The sequence below is a fragment of the Pteronotus mesoamericanus genome, unplaced genomic scaffold, assembly GCF_021234165.1.
Source record: "Pteronotus mesoamericanus isolate MK-2021 breed Mesoamerican mustached bat unplaced genomic scaffold, CSHL_Meso_final contig_169, whole genome shotgun sequence".
NCBI lineage: Eukaryota > Metazoa > Chordata > Mammalia > Chiroptera > Mormoopidae > Pteronotus > Pteronotus mesoamericanus.
In genome coordinates, this window is record NW_026555068.1 from 13,243,919 (window position 1) to 13,266,217 (window position 22,299).

General features: G+C 38.7%; 1 protein-coding gene across 1 annotated transcript; it reads left to right on the forward strand.

The window, feature by feature from the left end:
- Positions 1-862: 862 nt before the first annotated feature.
- Positions 863-14,411, forward strand: SARAF (store-operated calcium entry associated regulatory factor). The gene is made up of 6 exons (XM_054566081.1): positions 863-1,184; positions 4,857-5,035; positions 8,465-8,879; positions 10,916-11,045; positions 11,703-11,857; positions 13,624-14,411. The coding sequence occupies exons 1-6, from the start codon at positions 1,085-1,087 to the stop codon at positions 13,647-13,649; spliced, it is 1,005 nt and encodes a 334-aa protein (XP_054422056.1). The 5' UTR covers positions 863-1,084; the 3' UTR covers positions 13,650-14,411.
- The last annotated feature ends 7,888 nt before the right edge of the window (positions 14,412-22,299 follow it).

Genomic DNA, 22,299 nt, shown 5'->3' on the forward strand with positions numbered 1-22,299 from the left:
TATAAAGGTTTGGTCAAGTTAGTGAATGACGTTCCTCAAAACACAAAGCCGGACTCTTGCATTCACTGTTCACCAGGCGAGAACGCTCTTCCCTTGATATTTGTATGGCTGATTCTTTCTCATCATTCAGGTCTCAAAGTTTGGAAATCACTTGCTCAGAAAGGTCCTCCCTCTTTGAACAAGTTGCCTCTCAGTCTCTACTGTATCACCCTATTTTAACCAATGCACTTAGAACTACCAATTATCTTATCAATTTATTAGTTTTGTGAGTCCTATCCCACTTCAAGGTAAGATCCATGACTACAGAGATCTTGGCTGTATCCTCCACGCCTACAACAGTACCCGACACATATTAGGCATCCAGCCTATGTATGTTGAATGAATGAGTGAGAGAAACCTAGGCCTGTCACACTTCAGAGGTAATGCCTCTGCATCCCTAGAACCATTTTCTCTGGCTAGTTCTTTAAGTAGACAGTAGTTTCTCCCCCTGATATTTTGTAAGTTCTTACTGCCACCACGCACAAGGAAGTATGTGAACGCTCTGAGCCTCTAAAACCAGACAATATATTTCCATGTTAACCTTTTGCTCCAGTTCTCTGTTAACCAACTAGGTGCTGAAGACAAAGTTGAACAAGGCACAAAAACCTCCCTGGGAAGGTTACTGAGGTTTTAGAGATACATAACTTGACTGACTACATACACCTTAGATTTTGCGTTGCGAAAATTCTACTGTCCCCCAACCACAGCACCTACGCGAAGAATCTTCGGGACTACAGCCCTTTGCCCCGCCCAAAGATTGCGTCACTCCTTTCGCTCCGCCCTCAACGGCCGCGCCCAGTCCCTGGCAGCTCTGAGCCTCAGGGGCGGGTCCAGGAGTTGTGCGCTCTCGCCCCCAAACGTGCCGCAGCGGCAGTGACGTGAGATAGGAACGCAGACGTCCGTGGCTGTTGCGGCTCTGCAAACGGGCTGTCTGTGCTTCAAGACCGGAATTCCTGCCGTCCCTGTGCAGCTGCGCGCGGATTTTCACAGCCCCGGTTCCGGTCCGCGAGTACCTGGCAGCCGCGCGCCATCTTCGCCCAGCGCCATGGCCGCGGCCGGTAGGCCCGGAGCGGACAGACGCTGCCCTTTCGTTGGTCTCCTTTTGCTTCTGATCGCGGGCCCTGCCCTGGGCTGGAACGACCGTGGTGAGTGTTGTCTTCACTTGTCCTTCCTGTTGCCTTTAGCCAGCTTTGAGAGGCCTCACGGGCGACGACTTTTGTTCGGCATCCGTTGAGCTTTTCTGCCCTAAGTCCTCATTTTCATTCCCTTCGCTATTCATCTGTGTCCTTCTGGAGCCTTTTCGTTTCCCAGGCGTCTAGACGGGAGAGGGGGGACTGTTGGGGAGTTGACGGGGCGGGACAGCTCAGTATTCTTAACGTCCCCTTTCTTCCTTCCCTGGACTCCCAAAATTTGCCCACCTTCCCCCTTCTCGGGCTACGGCCCTGATCCCATCGTCTGGCTGGAAAGCTCGACACTCACCTGCGCATGTTGCTTTGCTGTCAAGACGGTCTGACGTCTTCGACTCTGGCTGTTGTCATGGCTGCCTGTTGCTGTGGCTGGCCGTTGCCTTGACATCAGGAGCTTCTGAGTCACACTTACTGGACAGGGCCGCAAACCTGCGGATAGGTTAGCAGAGTCATATGTTTATGTGAGCCGAATTCGTGCTGCTTATTCTGACCATTACAGTGAAGTACACTGAGTTACGCCAGCTTTTCTTACTGTTTTTCACCGTACTCTAGATTTTTTTTTTTTTTTAAATAGAGAATACAGTTTTTATTTACTCTCCAAGAAAGGAGAGGGGGGTGGTCTGGAGAGATACACGAGCCATACTCTAGAATTTTAGAAATATTTTTATCTTATTTTTTTGTGATAAGTGATTTTTTAGGGAAGAGGTTCTTTTATATTACTCTTATTAGGATTATCTAAAGAACTTTTTATGGCATCAATAATACTACTTGTAATTAATACATATGTACATGTATGTATATTTCACATTCATACTGATTTCCAATTAATAAATGATGTGTGCTATTAAATTGGGATTAAAAATGATTTTTAAACATTTAAAATTTTAGTTTTGTTCTGAGGAGTAAAGATGTTAAGGCCTGATGGAAGGTGTACCAATATTGTATACATGATTTGGTGATAGGAAATGCCTATGTTTTTAACAACAGATTTATTTTTGTAATTTCCCATTTTATTCTTAAATGCTGAAATGAGAGACAAGGCACTATTTGCAAGTACTTGACTTTGAGTAACCCATTTAATGTGGATGTTTTATCATTATTAAATATTAAATGCCGAGTTGGATTTAAATGTATGTGTTCCTTATGTATTCCTAGAAAGTTATATATAAATAGACTTTGATTCGAATTATAATTTAAAAACTGGAGTGAAAAATGAATTAGTTGAACCCTAAAGGAATTCTTACATGAAAAAAGGAAGTTTCCAGACGGAGAGTCAGGGGAATTAAAACAAACACATTTATTTATTATTTAAATAAGATTCAAGTGTATATTTTTATGATACATGATCTGTATATTTCATCTGTGCTCACCACCCAAAGTCAAATCATCTTCTGTCACCATATAATTGGCACCGTTTACGCTTTCTGTCCTCCCGCCCTCTTCCCTCTGGTATCCGCCATGCTCTGACCTGTCTGTGTCTATGAGTTTCAGTTTTATATTCTACATGTGAGTGAAATTATATGGTTCTTAGCTTTTCCTGACTGACTTATTTCACTTACCATAATATTCACAAGGCCCACCCGTGTTGTGGCAAATGGCAGTATTTCATCTTTTCTAATGGCTGAGTAGTATTCCAAGTACTGTACATACGTACCGTATCTTGTTTATCCACTTTGGTTGTCTCCATGTCTTGGCTACTGTGAATATACTGCAGTGTACATAGGGGTGCATAAATCTTGTGAATAAATGTTTCCGGGTTTTTCGGGTAGATACACAGAAGGATTGCTGGGTCACATAGTAACTCTATTTTTAGTTTTTTTAGGAATTGCCATAATGTTTTCCATAGTGGCTATACCAGTTTACATTCCCACCAGCAGTGAATGAAGGTTCCTTTTTCCCCACAACCTCTGCAACACTCATTATATTACCTGTCTTGTTCATAATAGCCATTCTAACAGGTGTGAAGTGGTATCTCCTAGCTTTGATTTGCATTTCCCCAAAAGCTAGTGAAGGTGAGCACCTTTTCATAGATATGATGGCCATTTGTATGGTTTCCTGGGAGAGGTGTTTGTTCAGGTCCTCTGCCCATTTTTAAATTGGATTGTTTGCTTGGTGTTGAGTTGTCAGAGCTTTTGAGTTTTTAAAGACATTTCTTCATTTTCTTTTCTAGCCTGTTAAGATATTGGAAGCTTTTCTAATTCCTTTACCTTTTGTATGTGACCTGTTTTTCCTCTTTTCCTGGCAGTTATTGTCTACAGTGCTCTTTAAGATTTCGCAATGATGTGCCTTTGTATGGATCTGCCTATTTATTTTCTTTTACTGTGACAGCTCTCATCCTTCAGTTGTTGGAACTTTTCTTTAAGTGTGTCACTGGGTTTCTTCCATCTAATTTCTCTACCCTTTCTTTCTGGGGCCCCTGCTGGGTGTTTGGAGTTCCTGAACTGGCCCTGTATTCCCACCCCCGAGTCCCCACCCTCTTTTTTTTTGCTCTGCCTTCTAGGAGATTTTCTTACCTTTCAGATAGAGTTACTAAGTTTTTCGTTTTAAGCTGCCCTGATATAATTTCCAAGAGCTCTTGTTTTGTTCTCTAGGTGTTCCTTTAAAAATAATTGTTTTATGGATGCATTGTTTTCTTTTACATCTTTGAGGATATCATAGATATAAAAATATATAAAAAAAGTTTTCTTCTCCTTGTATAGTCTCTTTTTTGTCCAGCTTGCTATTGTGATTTGTTTTGGCCTGTTGTTGGATCCCATGTTAGGTGCTTTCTTCATATTTTTAGTAATTCTTGGCTGCCTGCTCAAAATTAAGGGTAGGAACGCAAAAGCTGGTTGGAAGCTATCAGGGTAGGGTTGGTGCTTTTGGACTTCGAACTTTACTGTGGGATGATCTGGTCACTCTAGGGTTACTTGGGTGGTTCTTTTTTGGGGAAAATTCTGATGTTGGTATATTTAAGTATTTCTTTGTTGGTTTTTTTTTTTAAGATTTTATTTATTTATTTTCAGAAATGGGGAGAGGGAGGGACAAAGAGAGGGAGAGAAACACAGATGTGAGAGAGAAACATTGATCGGTTTGCTCTCGTGTGTGCTGTGACCGTGCCCTGACTGGGACTGATGCTGCAACCCAGGCTTGTGCCCGGACCAGTGACCTTTGCTTTGTGGGAGGACGCCCAGCCTACTGAGTCACAACAGTCAGGGCGAAAACTTTCATTAATCCATTCATCTCTTGACAGACATTTAAGTCATTAAATGTGCTTCAGGAACATTGATGTATATTCTTTGCCATTTTAATTAACCATTAAAGTTGTTGTACAACAGTACGTTTCAGGTTAATGAATTTATGGTCTGATTTTGCAAAAGGTATGTAGAACTTGTGATATAAAAGCAGTCTGGGGCGGGGGGCATCCAGCCTGAAATGAAGAGAGGCCTTCAAGGTGTGACCACTGAAGTTTGTGCAAGGGGCCCGAGTGGTGTTGGTGTGGCTTTTGGGGACTGCTTCTCCCTCTCTTAGTCACCCTCAAAAAGCAAGGAAGACCCTTTTTACAGTATATGGTATAAGAGCTTTATAGGGTAACTTTCGATGTTTCACAAGATATTTACTCTCTGTTTATCTGTTTTCTTACTATTTCAGACAGAATATTGTTGCGGGATGTGAAAGCTCTTACCCTCCACCATGACCGCTATACCACCTCCCGTAGGCTGGATCCCGTCCCACAGCTGAAATGTGTTGGAGGCACAGCTGGATGTGACTCTTACACCCCAAAAGTGGTTCAGTGCCAGAACAAAGGCTGGGATGGGTATGATGTACAGGTAATATTCATTACATTGCTCGCAGTCTGAATGGGATTTTATTCAGTACGGTGTTTATTGGGACATTATTCAGTATTTTGGGGAGGCACATATAGAAAATCTCAGGTTAACCTAAGCTATATAAATATAAATCAGTCATTTATTCTTTGGAAGAAACATCCTCCACAAGAAAAATGAACTGATTTTAAAGCATAAAATTATTCATTGTAATTTTTATTCCATAGCTTTTTTCGAAGACATTAGTAAATTTTCAAAACTTTTCATATACTTGAGGGGAGTTAGAGGATTTCTTCTGGTTGTCATTTTTCGGTCATTTCCTCAAAGAATACCAACGTTCCCTTAAGAAATAAAGTTAAGATGATAAGGAGTTGTAAATAGTGGGTGTACAAGTGTCCCTTTTGTGCTTTAGACACTTGATTTTAAAATTGTTTTAGAACTGGGGTGTCTACTTCTGAACAGGAGAATTTCAATGGGCTTTATTTATTTATTTCGTCTTTAGGACTCTGGCATTTTGTACTTAGGGTGGACCATCTTCCTGAAGTCCCAAAATTTATTATTTAGAAACAGAATAGATTTTATTAAATTAATTCATTTAAAATGAATACTAATATATATCTACTTTGTGTCTGCCTGCTTTCAAAAAGGATTTAAGATAACTCGTCATTCACAAGAATCTTCTGTTGACGATTTCTCCTTCTATCAGCATGGTAACCTGTATGCACAGTCTGTGCAGTTCAGAGAGAAAGTTCTTATTTACTGCATGATAATTATTTCATTCCATGTTTTCCTAGTATTGCTAATGGTATCAACAGAATATTCAGGTTAAAGCAGAATCCCACTCTCATTTTACTCTTACAGGCTTTTTAAAAAAGATTTTATTTAATTATTTTTAGAGAGGGGGAGGGAGGGAGCAAGAGAAGGAGAGAAACATTGATGTGCGAGAGAAACATCGGCTGGTTGCTTCTAGCTCGCCCCCAGCTGGGGACCTGGCCTGCAACCCAGGCATGTGCTGACCAGGCATTGAACCAGGCATTGAACCAGGCATTGACCTAGCAACCTTTTGGTTTGCAGGCCGATGCTCAATTTACTGAGCCACACCAGCCAGGGCAACTTTTTACAGTCTCGATGGATAAAAAAAGATACTAATGGTGAAGTCACTCATTAAAGACATGAAATTGTATACAGAAATGAATTAGGTGGAATCCTAAGTCTCAAGAAACTCTCTTCCTAGTAGAAGAGCCAAGATAAGTACTCAAATTACATGTAGGTACCAACAAAGTGTTGCAAAACCATGTCATGTATAACATTGGAGGGATTGGGGAAGATGTAGAGAAGTTATGTGCTGTGTTAGAAGGAAGGGTAAAATTTTTAGAGCTGAAGAAATAGAGAAGGCACTAGCATGAGCAAAGCAGTGTAGGGGATATTATACATTAATTTATGTTTAGTAGAAGAGAGCCTCTCCTGATTCCCCAAATTTAAATATGATAATTAGAGCCACTTTTAGTATACACTATTAAGGAAATGAAAATTAACGTGAAGTACCAATAGAGATTTAGCTTCTTTTATTTACCTAAATCAGCAAGCTTATAAATCTTCCTCCAAATAAAATTATTTAAAAAATAAAATGATATAACAACAACAACAAGGATATCAAAATAGAAAACTTATATTACCCAAATGAAACACTTCTGGGCTTCAAAGGACACCATCAAGAAAGTGAAAAGACAACCAACACAGTGGGTGAAAGCTTTTTCAATTATGAACCTGATAGGAGACTTGTATCTAGAATATAGAAGGAGTTATTACAACTCAGTAAGAAGACAGCCAAATTCGAAAGTAGGCAAAACATCTGACTAGATATTTCTTCAAAGGAGGTAGGCAAGATGACCAATGAACACATGAAAAAAATGTTCAGCATCGTTAGCCACCAGGGAAATAGAAGTCAAAACCACAATAAGAAGATACCGGTTAACACCCAATAGAAAGCAATAATCTAAAAGACATAATAACAAATGTTGGTGAGGATGTGGAGAAACTCTCCTTACATTGCTGTTAGGAAGTAAAATGGTGCAGCCAATTTGGATACTGTCGGGCAGTTCTTCAAAAGGTTAAATGTAGAGTTACCATATACCCCAACCATTACACTCCTAGGAATATACCCAAGAGAACTGAAAACGTCCACACAAAAGCTTGTACATAAATGTTTGTAACAGCATCATTCATAATAGCCAAAAAATAGAAACAATGCAAATGTCATCATGATGAATGAATAAACAATATGGCATATCCATACAGAGGAATGTTATTCAGCCATAGAAAGGAATGAAGTACACATGCTGCCACATACTGTTAACCTTGAACACATCATGTTAAGTGAAAGAAGCCAGTCATTTAGGACCATAGGAAATGTCCAGAATAGGGAAGTCCATACAGACAGATTGGTGGTTGCTTAGGGTTGCGAGATTTGGGGGGAAATAGGGAGTTACTGCTAATGGATAGGAGATTACTTTTGGGGGCAGTGAAAACGTTCTCAGATTGTGGTGATAGTTGTAGTATTTTCAACTCTGTGAACATATTAAAAACCATTGAAATGGATAAATGCATTTTATGTGAATTATATCTCAATAAAGCTGTTATAAAAATGAAAATGGTATATATGAAGTTTGAGAGAAGATAATTTGTTTTCCTCTTATAGAAAAACTTACAGGCAAAAGAACCAATCAAGCCTATTTTAGCTTGTGTCTCTTTAAATGTCATTAAAGAGGCATGTTACCTATTCAGTTCAAAATGTAGTTATAGAATTTAAATGAAACCTGGGCTTCTTTTTTTAAGGTGGAAACTTTAGAGGTTAGTGTGGATTCCTTTTGCATTTTTTTGAAATATCTTAAAAAACCTTAAGAGAATTATGTATATTATTGGACCCTGGGAAGTTAGTCCATGGTTTTTAAAAATTTGTGTAGAAAAGTTTTTTTCTCAGAAGGTTATGTACTGTCTCTGATACTATATGTAACTACCAGGTCTTTATATATGATGCTGTTTTTTGAGCCTTAACATTTAAAAAACCCCTGTTTTAAAAGAAACATTTTGAGCAACAGTGGTAAAAGGTCTACATTTAGAAAGTTTGCTAAAACCTGTAAATTAGAGAATATTAATATGTACAAAATAATTCCTTACATCTATATGTAAAGAATAAGGAATAGTGCTAAAATGAGCACTCATGTATCCAACACCTAGCTTAAGAAGTAGAACATTAACAATCACCAATATCTTCAAGGCTCCTAGCTTGCCTTCCTCCATTGTCCTGAATTTAGTTTATCATCCCCTTGTCTCATTTTCTAGTTTTATGATAGCTAGATAGCCCAAATGATATATAGTAAGTGAAAAAAAAATCTTTTGGTTCTAATAACATACTCCTACTCTTCTCCACAGTGGGAATGTAAGACCGATTTAGATATTGCGTACAAATTTGGAAAAACTGTGGTGAGCTGCGAAGGCTATGAATCCTCTGAAGACCAGTATGTGCTAAGAGGTTCCTGTGGCTTGGAGTATAACTTAGATTACACAGAACACGGCCTGAAGAAATTGAGAGAATCTGGAAAAAACTATGGCTTTAACTCTTTCTCAGGTTATTATAAAAAGCTGTACTCCCCAGATTCCAGTGGCATCAGTGGATTGATTACGATCGCGGTGTTACTTGCTATCGCCTTTGGAGTTTATAAGTTGTTCCTTAGTGATGGCCAAGATTCTCCACCATGTTCTGAGTATCCTCCAAATTCGCACCGTTACCAGGGATTCACCAACTCAACAGGACCTCCCCCTCCAGGCTTCAAGCCTGGGTTCACAGGTATGTTTTGCCTGGGCAATGGCAATAAGTGGGGTAGATGGGAGGTGTGAATCCTGTGCTGTTTCTGAAGTAGAAAGTGGTTGCGTGGGGAAACCTGAGCAGATTTGTCCTCTCATTTAATTTTTTACTTTTAACTTTTTCTGCCTCTTTTGGTCTTTTCTCTATAAGGATATTTGTGATTACTATTTTAAGGATGCAGGATTAAATTGTAAATTATCTTAATCAGAACAACTTGGTCAGATTTGGTAATAAGCATTTACCTTAAACTCTGCTTCACACCATGCACAAAAATTTATTCAAGTATTAAAGATCTCAACATAAAAGATAAAAAATTAAGCTTCTAGATAAAAATGTAGGAAAATATTTGTCATGACCTTGGGATAGGCAAAAATTTCTTAGAATACAAAAAATACCAGCCATGAAATAAAAGATGAGTAAATTAGACTTTATTTAAATTAAGAATGTCTAGTTATCAAAAGAAAACATTAAGAGAGTGAAAAGGCAAGCTACATGCTTGGAGAAAATATATGTAAGACACATATCCAACAAAGGACATGTATCTAGAATATATAAAGTACTTTCACAAACTTAAACAATCCAGTTTTAAAAATGGACAGAAGACTTGAACAGCCATTTAATAATAAAATATATCCAAATGTCCAATAAACATGAAAAGGTGCTTAGCATTATTAGTTTTCTGGAAAATGCAGATTAAACCTATAGGGAAGTCGTTATTAACCACTATAATGGTTAACATTACAAAGACAGAGTACTGAGTAGTCAACTGGAACTTGATGGGTGGAGTTAGAATGGTAAACACTTTGGAAAACTGTCACTGTCTCCTAAACATATGCTTACCCTATGACCCAGCAATTCCATTCCTTGATATATACTTAAGAGAAATTCATGCATATGTACACAAAAAAAACCACACAAAAATATTGCATAAGAATGTTCACAGCAATTTTATGCACAGTAGCCAAAAACTGGAAATAGGATGCCTATTAACATTAGAATGAGACAGATTGTGCTTTCTTTTAACACTATGGAAAACCACACATCAGTGTTAAAAACCCAAAACCTGATAGATGCAATAGTAGGATTGACTCTCATAGATGTATCAGGCACAAAAGAATACCTACCACATGACTATGAAGAGTTCAAGTATGGATAAAACTAAAATATGGCGAGAGAAGGTAGAGAAACACTTATCTTTGATGTGGGTGGGGATCATTATGAGGAGGAAGCCTTCTGGGTATTAGGAATGTTTAACTGATGTGGCTGGTAGTTACATGGGTACATATGTACAAATTATTATTTTTTATTTTGGAGATTTTATTTATTTATTTTTAGAGAGAGGGGAAGGGAGGGAGAAAGACAGGGAGAGAAACCTCAGTGTGTGGTTACCTCTCATGCACCTCCTACTTGGAACCTGGCCCGCAACCCAGGCATGTGCCCTGACTAGGAATAGAACTGGTGACCCTTTGGTTTGCAGGCCAGCACTCAGTCCACTGAGCTACACCAGCTGGGGGCACATGTGTACAAATTATTATGCTTTACATGTTTGATGAGCACACTTTCCTTTATGTATATTATATAGCAATTAAAAAAAGAAAAAAACTTCCTCTGAGTAGAAGATACTTTTTGGTCCCTTTAAGAGCTGAATTCCCACCTGATACAAATACCTGGCCGTCTCCACTTGGCTTCCTCCATTATATAGCTGTCACTTGGAGTTTTTAAAGATGTTCACAATGCAGAAAGGAAGTAATTTGACAAGTGGGAGTCATCTTCTAGTAATTCATCTTAAGCAGACAAATGTGACCCTATAGGAAGTGCTCCCTTCCTAAAATATATCCTTAGTTATAAACTCATATTTTATGAATATACTGTTTGAATACAACTTGATTATAAGTTGAGGCCTGAGTACTATTAAAAAATAGTACAGACGGAATAGTTGAAATTTTCCTATTAGCTTTCGTTCTGTAGGGTATATTTTGTTTAAATGAGGGTACATAATAAATCATTTTTATTTCTAGGACCATATGGTGCAACTTCTGGTTTTGGTAGTGCTTTCACAGGACAACAAGGATGTGAAAATTCAGGACCAGGTTTCTGGACCGGCTTGGGAACTGGAGGAATATTAGGGTATTTGTTTGGCAGCAACAGGTGGGTCTCACTTGGTCTTTAATTCAGCTTCTCTTTAGAGAGTTCTTTGTTTTGCTTACAATTTGACTAGATTTGGTTCTGTTAAGGAAAATAAGTTAGGGCAACATTACTCTTTTAAATCAGATTCTTTGGGGTTGGGGAAAGGTATACTAAACATATCAATAGTGCTTTTATCAATATGGTATATGTTATTTTCTTTCATTGTGTTCCTTTTCCCTATGTCACCTTTACAGATAATATAAGATAGGAAAAAGACTATTTATTTGACTTTTGAGAAAACTATTAGGCAAGAAAGAACACAATGTTTGGGGAACAATGAGCAGTTTGGTTTGGTAGGAGAATGATAGAAGCAAGGCAGGAAAAAACTTGGAGCTAGATTTTGGAATGTCTTCAGTATTATCGGTAGTTTAAGTTTAGATTTTACTTGAGTGAAAATTCAGAAAGAACCATTTCTCTGATTCACTTTCTTCCCCCATGGCAATGACTGTAACAATATCAGAAATATGAAACAGTATTTGTTTCATGTTAATCCTAATACACCAGAACATTGAAGAAAAAACACTTGAAGATTCTTTTCTGATAGTTTTAGGGATTGAAAGATATTTAAAAATTAAAAGATATAAGAAAAATACTTGACACTCTTTTATGTCTTTATAGAGCAGCAACGCCCTTTTCGGACTCATGGTACCACCCACCCTCCCAGCCCTCATACTCCAGCCCGTGGAATAGCCGTGCTTACTCACCATTTAGTGGCGGCTCAGGTAGCTCTTCAGCGTGTTCAAGTTCAGAGACGAGAACCAGAACAGCATCAGGTAAGAGCAAAAATATAGAGGTTCCTATCACATAGCAGTAAAGTATAGAAATAGCTTTGGAATGTAAGAAGATGATTCACTATATATAGCAATTGTGGTCTTATTTAGTATACCTACCAGAAGTATTAATAGCACAATTAACTGAGATTAAAATATTCAGATTCATTCTTTCCTCTCACTTGTGAACATTCTTTGAAAATCAAACAAGGATTTGGTGTAAACTTCTACCACTAACCAAAGTTTTAACTAAAACCTTTCTGGATATTAGTTTCCATATCTGTTTAATTCTGACATCTAGGGTCCTTGAAGCTCTAAAATGGAATTTTCTAGGTAGAAGTTTGAACTTTCTAACTTCTGCAAAACTCAATAAAAATGTATTGAGCCATACTGTAAATAATTGTCAAAAATTTGATTCTAATGGTTATTGCAGTTGTTAAGAGGACATTTTGCAAAAAGCAAAGATACTAAAAAACAAAAACTATTTGGAGTTAAACATCCCACTAATTAGTGGAGAATGGGCGGTGGTGGGTAACGAGGCACTAACGGGGCGCTGTGGGCTGAGTCTGTTTTCTGCAGCAGGGGGGGTTACAGAACAGTGATTAAGTCTTGAAATTGGTAGAATATATTTAAATATGTTTTGAAATGTAAGAGTGAAGTCCTTATAGTGCTTCTGTGTATTCAGACTAATATAATTATTTTGAAAAACTGTTTGGCATAACTTCATTGAACATAAGCACACCCAAGAGTCAGCAGTTTCACTCTCAGATACATAGCAACAGACATGCATGTGCTTGTGCAGCAAAAGGTGCGTACGGGAGTGTTCACAGCGTCCCTGTTGATCGCAGTCTCCACCCGGACTCGCCATCAGCAGCAAAAGGGATGAAGAAATTGAGTTATATTTATAACATGGATTAAAATGCATTCTTGCAAAAGTGAGAGTAGATAAACAGTGGTATCCAATGATATGGATAGATCTGCCAAATATAAAGAAAAAACAACACAAAAGAATATATACAATAATGATGACCACATTCATGTTTTAAAAACAAGCAGATCTAGCCTGTGGTGTTTGATGCTAAGATAGTGTTTGGGGAGAAAAGGAGAAGTAGTAATTGGGAGGATATACGAGTATGAAAATATAACTCTGTAAGACATGACAAAAGAAAACTCATTTTCACTGGAAACAAAAATTGTAAAAAACCGTAAATATCAACTAGAAATATATGGGACTTATATGAAGAAAATCATAAAACATTACCAAATAAGCCAAAGGAAAATTGAAAAAAATTCAGAAACTTTTCAGGTGGGAACACTGTCATTTTGTAACCTGTTAGCTCGTGCACGTGTGTGTGCATCGGACAGTCGGACAGTCTCCCCCCGTCGTTCGTGTGTACTGCTGGAGCTGTGAGGGGCAGGGGGACACGGCTCGGGCTCCGCTGGCCTCCCTGCTTTTGGCTTGGACTTTGAGTATTGCCAGTACCACATTGGCGCTGCCACAGAACCCGTCTTCTCTGGTGTGCAGGACTGAAAGTTACTCTCTGCAGGCAGGCTTAGCAGGCGTGATGACGATGGGGTGGTGGGGAGGGCTGTTTGGGGCGGCGCCGCACTGGGCCCTGCACAGCCCTGCTCGGCCAGCGCACTCGCTCTCCTTCCCTCTTATCTCTCTCGTGTATTTGTTAACAATAGTATGTATTATTGTTGTAATTTTATAAGCAATTCTAGGGCATTTAAAAAAAACTAATACAAATTTTGTTCTTCTCATTTAGGATATGGTGGTACCAGAAGACGATAAGAAAATAAAAAGTCGAAGTCAAACGTTGGATGCAGAATTTCTGATTTTCATCACTTTCGCTAAAAAAACAAGGGCTGCTAGCTAACAACTGGGGAAGGGGAACATTAAAAAATTCTGTGATGTTTTGTCTTGTATAGCTTTTGTGTTTTATCATTTAATGAGACTAAGAGTTGATAATATGACGAAATACTTCGTAGAAAATTGTGTTAGAGTAACATGCAGATGTTTATTACAACTTTTGAAAGTGATGATTACTGTAGAATGCTGAAAATGTATTGTTTAATTTCTAAGACGTGATGCCATGAATGAAGGCTTTATGGACACTGAGTAAAGAAAATTTAAATCTGGTTTTAATTCATGAGTTATAACCTAATGGAGACAATAATATATTTGGTGTTTGCTGTTCTTCAAACATTTAAACCAAGCTTTGGACTACTAATTATACTGACGTGTGGGTTTTGATTGCTTTTGAGCTCAGGAGCTTTGAATCCTTCAGTGGTGGTGGGGTTCTGGTGAGAATTACCTCTTTTAGAAAAAGGTAGGGGAAAAGTATCTAGAAGGTTGGTGTGAATGATTGTGTGCTTATAAAAATTCTTGAAAACTTCTTTATTTATTTCTTAGGAGGTAAAGTTCACATGCTCCAACAATGGTCTTTAAATAGCAAAAGCATGCAGTTCTCTGTGGAATTTAAAATACTGTTGTAGCAGTCTGTCTGAATTACATTAAAATGACAGAAAAAATAAAAATGAGATTTTACTCTTACTCTTTTTACCTGGTTTGGACATTAATTGATGTACCTTTTTCAAACCATTTTTTCTAAACGAAAAGGTGTTTATGCAGAAGTTCTCTCTCCCTAAATAATAATTTCCCAACGGTAGTATTGCCTGAGTTATTGACCATTTGGTAAATGTTTTCAAAAAACTAATTTAGAAATGGTGCGAAAGGAAGCCTCTGTTACAAATTACTTTAAAAAGAAAGTCTTCAGCCTTCCGAAAGTTGCTCCATCTTAGTTAAGCTGTGTAACCTAGAAGTCTTAATTTTTACCTTTTAGGAAACATTTAGAAGGGGTCTCGCTTACAAGAGGAATTTAATGAACAAAATAAACTAAAGAGCAGAATAGAACCAGAGGCATGGCATCGTGGAACAGACTGACAGCTGTGGGCGGGGCGGCAGGGGGGCGTGACTGAAGTCTAAACCCCAGCAGCTCCCTGTGGCCGTTCCTCTGCCCCTTGAATGTGGGCTCTCTACCTAGCAGTAATCTCTACTGTTTTGGTTATTGTTCTAGAAATAATTCATCATATCCTGATTTTTTCCCACAAAGAATAGATGTCCTTTATTCTTTTAACAGCTGCATAGTATTCACCAGATGGGTATAGCATGATATAAGCTGCCCATTCCTTTATTGATAAATGCCATGTTTTCAAAAATTGCCCTATTTTCAACAAAGCAATAATGAACATCCAAAGATACCTTTAGTACATGTGTTTATGTCACTCTACAAAGAGTCAGGATGGACCCCCACCCAAACAACAGAGTCACTATTGTAGCTGAGAGATTTAACATATATGTATTTAGATTTGTAGGCTGTATTTCTAGAGAGAGAAGATCTGTGCTTAAACGTGGCACTCTGCCTGAAATTTGGATGTGGATGTAAGAAGAGCTGCCATTTAAACATGTGGCCTCCCATCTTTCTGCTCTGGTGGACAAAGTCGCTCTGGAGCAGAGTTTTGTACTGGGAAGACCCTTTGTGGCTCCTAAGTAAATAAATACAGGGTAGATAACCATCCACTGCCCTTGAGGAATCATATAACAGGATTTTTAAAAATGGCTCGATGAAGGCCAATTTTTTTAATACCTTTCAATATGTAGAGATCAAATGTTGCTTAAGAGAAAGTCAGTCCTTGGAGACCAAGGTGGCTATTGGAGGATAAGTATAAATATTTTTCACTCGAGTACCTCATGAATTATACCTCTTGGATGGTTAGAGAGAGCTTTTATTGAGGGAGGGCAGTGTGAGTTTAGACTGGGGAGTCTGGCTTGTTACCAGATGGTCTTAGGGGAAATCTGGTTTTGAGTTAACTCTGTGGGTGTCTGGAACTGGAATTGCCCCAGATCTTAAAACAGGACACAATGGGTGTGCTTTGGAAAGACTCGCTGAACACTGAAGTCTGAAACCAGAGAGCTGTAACCTGGCAGAGCACCACTGTGGCTTGTACCTGGATAGTGATCGAAAGGAACAGTGAGAAGAATATATCAAGACTAGTTTTCAGAATATGGCAACAAATACGGAAGCTGAACATTTGGTCTGCAGGTGGATGGATCAGATCTCCAAATTACTGTCCAGTAGACATTTAAGAACATGTTCAGCTATTCTGGACAATATCCTTGGAGTTCTTGAGTAAGTGGGGATAAGAAGAGAGGTCCGTTGAGAGGTAGAATGCCTCCAGCTAATTCAAAGTACTAGGGTTCTGGCCCAGCTTAGAAAAAATAAGGGATGCAACCATATTTGTTTCTCAAGCTGATGAAATAAATATACTGATTGTGCCCAATACAAAGTTCAGTGGATATATTATTTGATGCAGGTAAACTTTTTATTACGACAATCTTTTTGGTAGCTACATCTCTCTACTACTTCATATTGAGCTTCAGAATATGATTTTTTTTAAAAAGCCACTCTGCTTATAGCCAGGAAGTTTGCCACTATCACTATCCTGCATTTGCACAATGGACTAAAACAACAAAAATCCCAAAACTCTAAATTCAGGAATTCCCAGTTATTCATCATTTTTCTTTTAGGGATGACCACAAAAGATTTGAGTTGTTGATATCACTACAAATACTAAGTCATAACCAAAACAGTCATGGTATATTAACCAATGGGTTTTAGGATTCTTGCTTTCTTGAAAAATATGGATAACTTTGAAGAACAATGACAGATTTTATTTTCCCTGATAGAGAATTTCTCATGATACCTTCTAATAAAATATTTTATAAAGTACCTTGTCACTGAACAAAGAGAACCCAAAATTTCAAAACACATGTCTGCAACATTGGTTACCTCTTTCTAGCTTTTTCTAGATTCATTTCCTCTTTCATCACTAGAGGGCAATACTGCTTCAGTAGTCAAAGTTAGTGGGCCATGAAAGCTCTTTACTTTTAATACTTAATGGGTTGTTTATGCTGTTGTAGACCTACTAGATAGATTATTTTCTTCCATACTGTTACCAGTATATAAGGTTTGCTTATATTAGAGTTGTTATTCACGCAAGAGGTTTCTGATATACTGTTAGAACCAATGGGGTCTGCTGTCACTCTTCTAACATTTTCAGTTATGTAGGACTTAATTCTTTTCTGTACATAATGATATATCCAGATTCTGATGACACCTCACCTTTTCTGCTATTGTCATTCAGCCACCATACCATCATCTGTTACCTTAGTGAGGTCCACACTACTTGCTTTAGTTAGGATAGGTTAGGTTATTCTGCATAACAAACAGTCCCCCAAATCTCACTAGCTTAACTGACACAGAGCTCACACCAAAGGTCTTACACATGTTAGCATGAACTTTAGTTCATTACAGTTGTTCAGGGATTCTGGCTGATTGAAACTTCCTTTTGGTGTGTTTGCAGTTGCTGCAGCAGGAGGGGCATGTGAGGAATCACGCATTAATCTTACAACTTCTGTCCTGAAAGGACATGTCACTTCTGCTCTTCATTGGCCAAAGCAAGTCAGATGGCTATTCTTAACTTTAATATAGTAGGGAAGTACAATCCTAGCATGGGCCCAGAAATGGAAATCTAATATATTTGGTGATCAACAGTAAAGAAACCAAACTACTTAAAATTTCCAACTCCCCATCTCTGCCTTAGGACTTTGCTGCTGCTTTGCTCTGTTGCATTTCCCCCCCATAGCACTTACTATCTTCTAATTTATATAATTTACTTTATATTGTTTTTCTACCTCTTCTCACTAGAATATAAACCCCAAAAGGGTAGGGATTTTTGTCTATATTCTATACTATATCCACATTGCTCAGAGCAATGCCTATCTTAAAGTAGGCATTCAATAAGTACAGACTGAATGAATATATAAGCGATTAATCACAAACCAGTTTTGTTGTTCTTATACCATAGTCCACCAACAAGTAGGTGGACTTTGCAAGTAGGATGTCTTACTGGAAAGATGAATTCTTTTGAAACTGGGAACTCCTAAAGCATTATAACAATAAACATTGAAAATAGTGTTTACTGTATTATATACAGTTATATTCACAAATACAGTGGTAAACAAATAATCACATTTTAAATATGTGCTGATATGTCCCTCCAGAGGCAGATGGACCCCCACCCAAAGTTAGGCTTGGATGTCAAGACCGATGATGTTTCACATGCACGAGAGGGTATAAAAAGGCTTATTACTTACATAAGAGAGGTCTCTCAGGAGAGTAGGGAAGATCTCTCAACCAGGTTTGCAATGGGTTGTAACTGCAACTAGGGCCTGGGCCTGAGTGGGAGCTCTTGCCAGTGCCAGAGGAGGGAGCACGCAGACTCTCACGGCTTGTCCAGGTGTGGGGCATAAGGGGAAGAGGGAGGGGTGAGGCTTAAAAGCTGTTCCTCCTCCATGGTGGCTTTTGAATAGAAACAAGAGCTCTTCCTTGGGGCTGGAACTATATGCACTGGGGTTTCCAGCTCGCTAGTTCACTCTGCAGATGTTTGGGCTGGCCAGCCTCCATTCCAACACTATCTTCCAGAAATAGTGTGAAACGTGAAAAAGAAATTGTTTTTCTTTTTAATTAATTTATTTTCAGAGAGAGGGGAACAGAGGGAAAAAGAGAGGTAGAGAAACATCAGTTGGTTGGTTGCCTCTCATGCACCCAGGCATGTGCCCTAGGCAATCGAACCAGTGACCTTTCACTTTGGGAGATGAGACACAACCAACTGGAACATACCAGTCAGGGCAAGAAATTGTTTTATCTCCTTGCTTTCCTGCTTCACCCTGTAAGCTTGGGCACAGGAGGAAAGAGTAGTCAAGTAATGGAGAGGTTTGAGGATTACTTTGATTTCAAAGAATTCATGTAAATTTTTTTTTTCTTAGGGGGACAGAATACAGGGTGTGTGTGTGTGTGTGTGTGTGTGTTCAAATTAAGTGTCCATTGAAACAAGTGTTAATATCTTAAGTGGTCAGATTTCCTCAAATGAATGTATACATCTTCAAGAGCATGAAAAACACCTGTTGGCTAAAATTTTGACTTCCAATAGGCCAAGTTATTTAAAAATACGATACCTCTTTTGCCTTCACTGAAAAAGTATCTGAGGATTGAAAAGTATGAATTCCAATCTCCATTTGTAGAAGGAGCTTTCATTAGTATTTTGAAAAAATTACCTGTCCTATACTCGTTTGGGCCCGTCTGATAATTCCCTACCCGCACTGACCCAGTGCTCTACGTTCCTTACATGGGCACAGCCTCTTGGGAATGGTTCACAGTCAGGGGACCTCCTCGCCTGTCCCTGTTATCTTTTGTTCCTGCCTTTTATCTTTTGAACCCCTCACTTCTTTCTTTTTCCTGCCAGGGCCACTCTTTCTTCTGCTTCCGGGCTATTTTAGGGTAGGCCCGGTGGGGGTTGGGATGACTGGTGTTGGTAGTATAGCACAGGGGGCAGCGAGAGGGGAGGAAATGTGCGATAGTAAACTCTTCTTGCTGCGCCTCTGCTTTCCCCACTTCCAACCACCACTGTTAACTGCTGGCTCCAGCAGTGGGCATGGCGTCCTCTTTTCCTCTCATCTCTCAGAGCCCCTAATTTGCCCTTTCCCCCTGCTGCTCTTTGTGGTAAATTACTTGCTCTCAAAACTATAGTTGTGGGAGGGAATGAGAGGGGAAATGGTAAGGAAACAGCAGGCGCTAACCAGAAGGCATCACCAGTCCAAACCATGGTCCAGGCCAGATGTGGGACTGGTTCCCCAGTCTAGCCTGGTCAGAAAGTGAGATGCCCAAAGTCACTCTTTTGCTGTGCTGTGTGTAGGGGCAGGGAGGGAAGGTGGGTAGAGCCCAGTTTTAGCTCCCTACTTGGCACAGTCTCAAGGCTTTTTGCTTTATCACCATGTGCACATTAAAACCTATTTCTCTAGGTCAGTCTCTATTTAATATGCTTAACATGGTTGAATAGAGGAGACGTCACTAGAGATCCTATGGACATTGGAAAGAATAATAAGGGCATATTGTGATTAACTATATGCCCACGAATTTAAGAAAAAGAAGCCCAATTCCCTAGATTGGTCAAAGTGTAAATATACCTACTGACACAGGTTGGCTGCCCCATTAGCACGCTCATGTAATAATGCCCTGGTTTTCAGTGACCTCTTCGTGTCTGGTCTTTGGGAATTTCTATTACTTTCTTGGGATCTAGCTATACATTCAAAAGATACACACACACACACACACACACACACACACACACACAAGGCTTGTTAGGAAGGGCTACCTTAAAAGTCTAAATATGCATCTGCTTAACTGGCTATTTCCTCTCGGTTAAATATGAAGAGGCCACTATCGAAAGATTTCATCAGCAAAGCTGCATAAGCACACAGAATATGGGTATGTGAAAACATCACATAATAAACTTATACTTTAAGATCATCACATTCCATGTCTTCTCTAGGTTTACTCCACTGTTTTAAGTGTTCCATATATTTTCACTTTTTTTCTCATAATTTCTCTCGTTCCTAAAACAAAAGGTTAATAAAAAGTCTTATAAATAGGAAAAAAACAACAAAAGATGCTTGTTTTTCTTTTTCTCCTGGCATTCCTCTGTATTAATGGTGGGAGGTGTTTTCAGAATCTTGAGTTCTATTAATAAAATTAGATATCTTTAGTGTTCTATTTTATCTAACAAGAGTCTTTGTACCACATCATCACAGCCTAATTTACATACATACCACACACTTACACAGATGCATCATATATAAGCACACAGGTATACATGTATGTATTTGTCTCCTCTCATTTATTTTCTAGTCCCTTGCCCTATGGAAATCTTAGTAGAAGATTTCTTAATTATAAGCAATACATTGTAACTGAGCTTATCGAAAGCTGTAAATCCTGCACTTAAATCCATTGCATACAGTCGACTCACTATTAGTACCTGAGAGAAACTTTACCCTTCATAGGGTCTGAGTAAAAAAGTAAAAGTTTGAATGGTTATAAAAGGATATAAAATCAGAGGGAGCTGTTTTTATTTTACTTTATCTTTCCATTTATTATCAATAGAAACTTTGCAGGAAGTAGAGTGTAGTGGTTAATAGCTGTGGACACAGACAAGCCTGTGTTAGAATCTAGCTTTTACCAGTCTGTGACCTTGAGCAACTTACTTGACCTCTTTATGCTTCAGTTTTCACATTTGTGAAATGAGAGTGTTAAATGTATCGATTGATCGATCAATGATCAATAATGCTTGGCATATAGGATGATCTCAATAATATGTTAACAATTGCAATTATTATAATTATTTTTATGCTTGAAAAAACTCAAACCATTTTAAAAAATCTCTGAGGGCTTATTATGCATTAAGTTGAAATGTATGAAACTGCCATGACTATAGGTCAAAAATCATCAAATATTGGCAATTTCATAAGGTTAAATCTCATACTTGCTTTAGAGTACGACTCCTTTTTTGAAATTGTTAGAGGAAGAAACATCAGAAGGATGAAATTTTGATAATAGAAACACAGATGAGGACTCAGTCACTGGGGACAGACCGAAAAGCCTCAGATGTTGATTTCATGTCCATTGGCTGGGCATTCAACTTTCATTGTAATTTGGTTATTCAACTTTAATTTTGCCTAATTTAGATATAGTTTTGCCAGTAAGTTGCAGAAGAGTTATATATTTTAGTGTATTGAACTGGCCTATGTATTTAAAATAAAAAATCCGATTTTGGAAGTGATCATTAAGAATAGGAGCCAGCCGGCTTGTTAGTTGGCTGGGGCACCTCGTTAGCAAGCTCCTAAGGTGGCCTGCTGAGTGATTAGGAGAAAGAAGTGAGAGTGAATTTACATTACTTCCAGATCTGATCTTCCTGTTAACATTGGGTAGCTAATTAATAACTGTGGAGAAAATAAAGGTCCTGCTGGTGGCCCACAGGGAGCAATACATAATTAGAAGTAACATCCCTTGCCAAACTGAGAGCTGATGCTTCAGGGTAGATGAATAACCTTGTGATAATGGGACTTGGAATTTAGCCGAATTCCTGTCACTTTCTTCTGTAACTTGACTTGTGACTCACTGACAAGTGGCCCTGTGGACGTAAAACCCTCCCACACCTGAGCCTCTCAAAGGCCATCTGACTCCTTTTGAATTCAGCCCTCTTTCAGAGATCAGTCATTAGGTAACCTCTCCCAACTCAGTTTTTATGATTAAGGTAAATTAGAAAATTAGTGACAATTAGTCAGCTATGGGAGAAGCCTGAGGTATATGGTTATATTGTAGCGATATGAAATCCTCAAGACTTCGGCTCATCTCACTCCTTGGCTGGATGTTGACTCAAATGACAGCAGGGTGTGACCTGCGTCTCCAAACTTATCACCGCTTTTAGACGACAGTGGGTCGTACCTTTTTCTTCAATTCTTCTTGAAAAAAATTATACAGGTCATC

What these genes read in the sequence shown, in the direction of transcription:
- SARAF (XM_054566081.1), top strand. Translation starts at nt 1,085, where the DNA reads ATGGCCGCGGCCGGTAGGCCCGGAGCGGACAGACGCTGCCCTTTCGTT. An exon ending in GGGATGGGTATGATGTACAG is followed by an intron (nt 5,036 to 8,464) that starts GTAATATTCATT and finishes TCTTCTCCACAG; the next exon opens with TGGGAATGTAAGACCGATTT. An exon ending in GAGAACCAGAACAGCATCAG is followed by an intron (nt 11,858 to 13,623) that starts GTAAGAGCAAAA and finishes CTTCTCATTTAG; the next exon opens with GATATGGTGGTACCAGAAGA.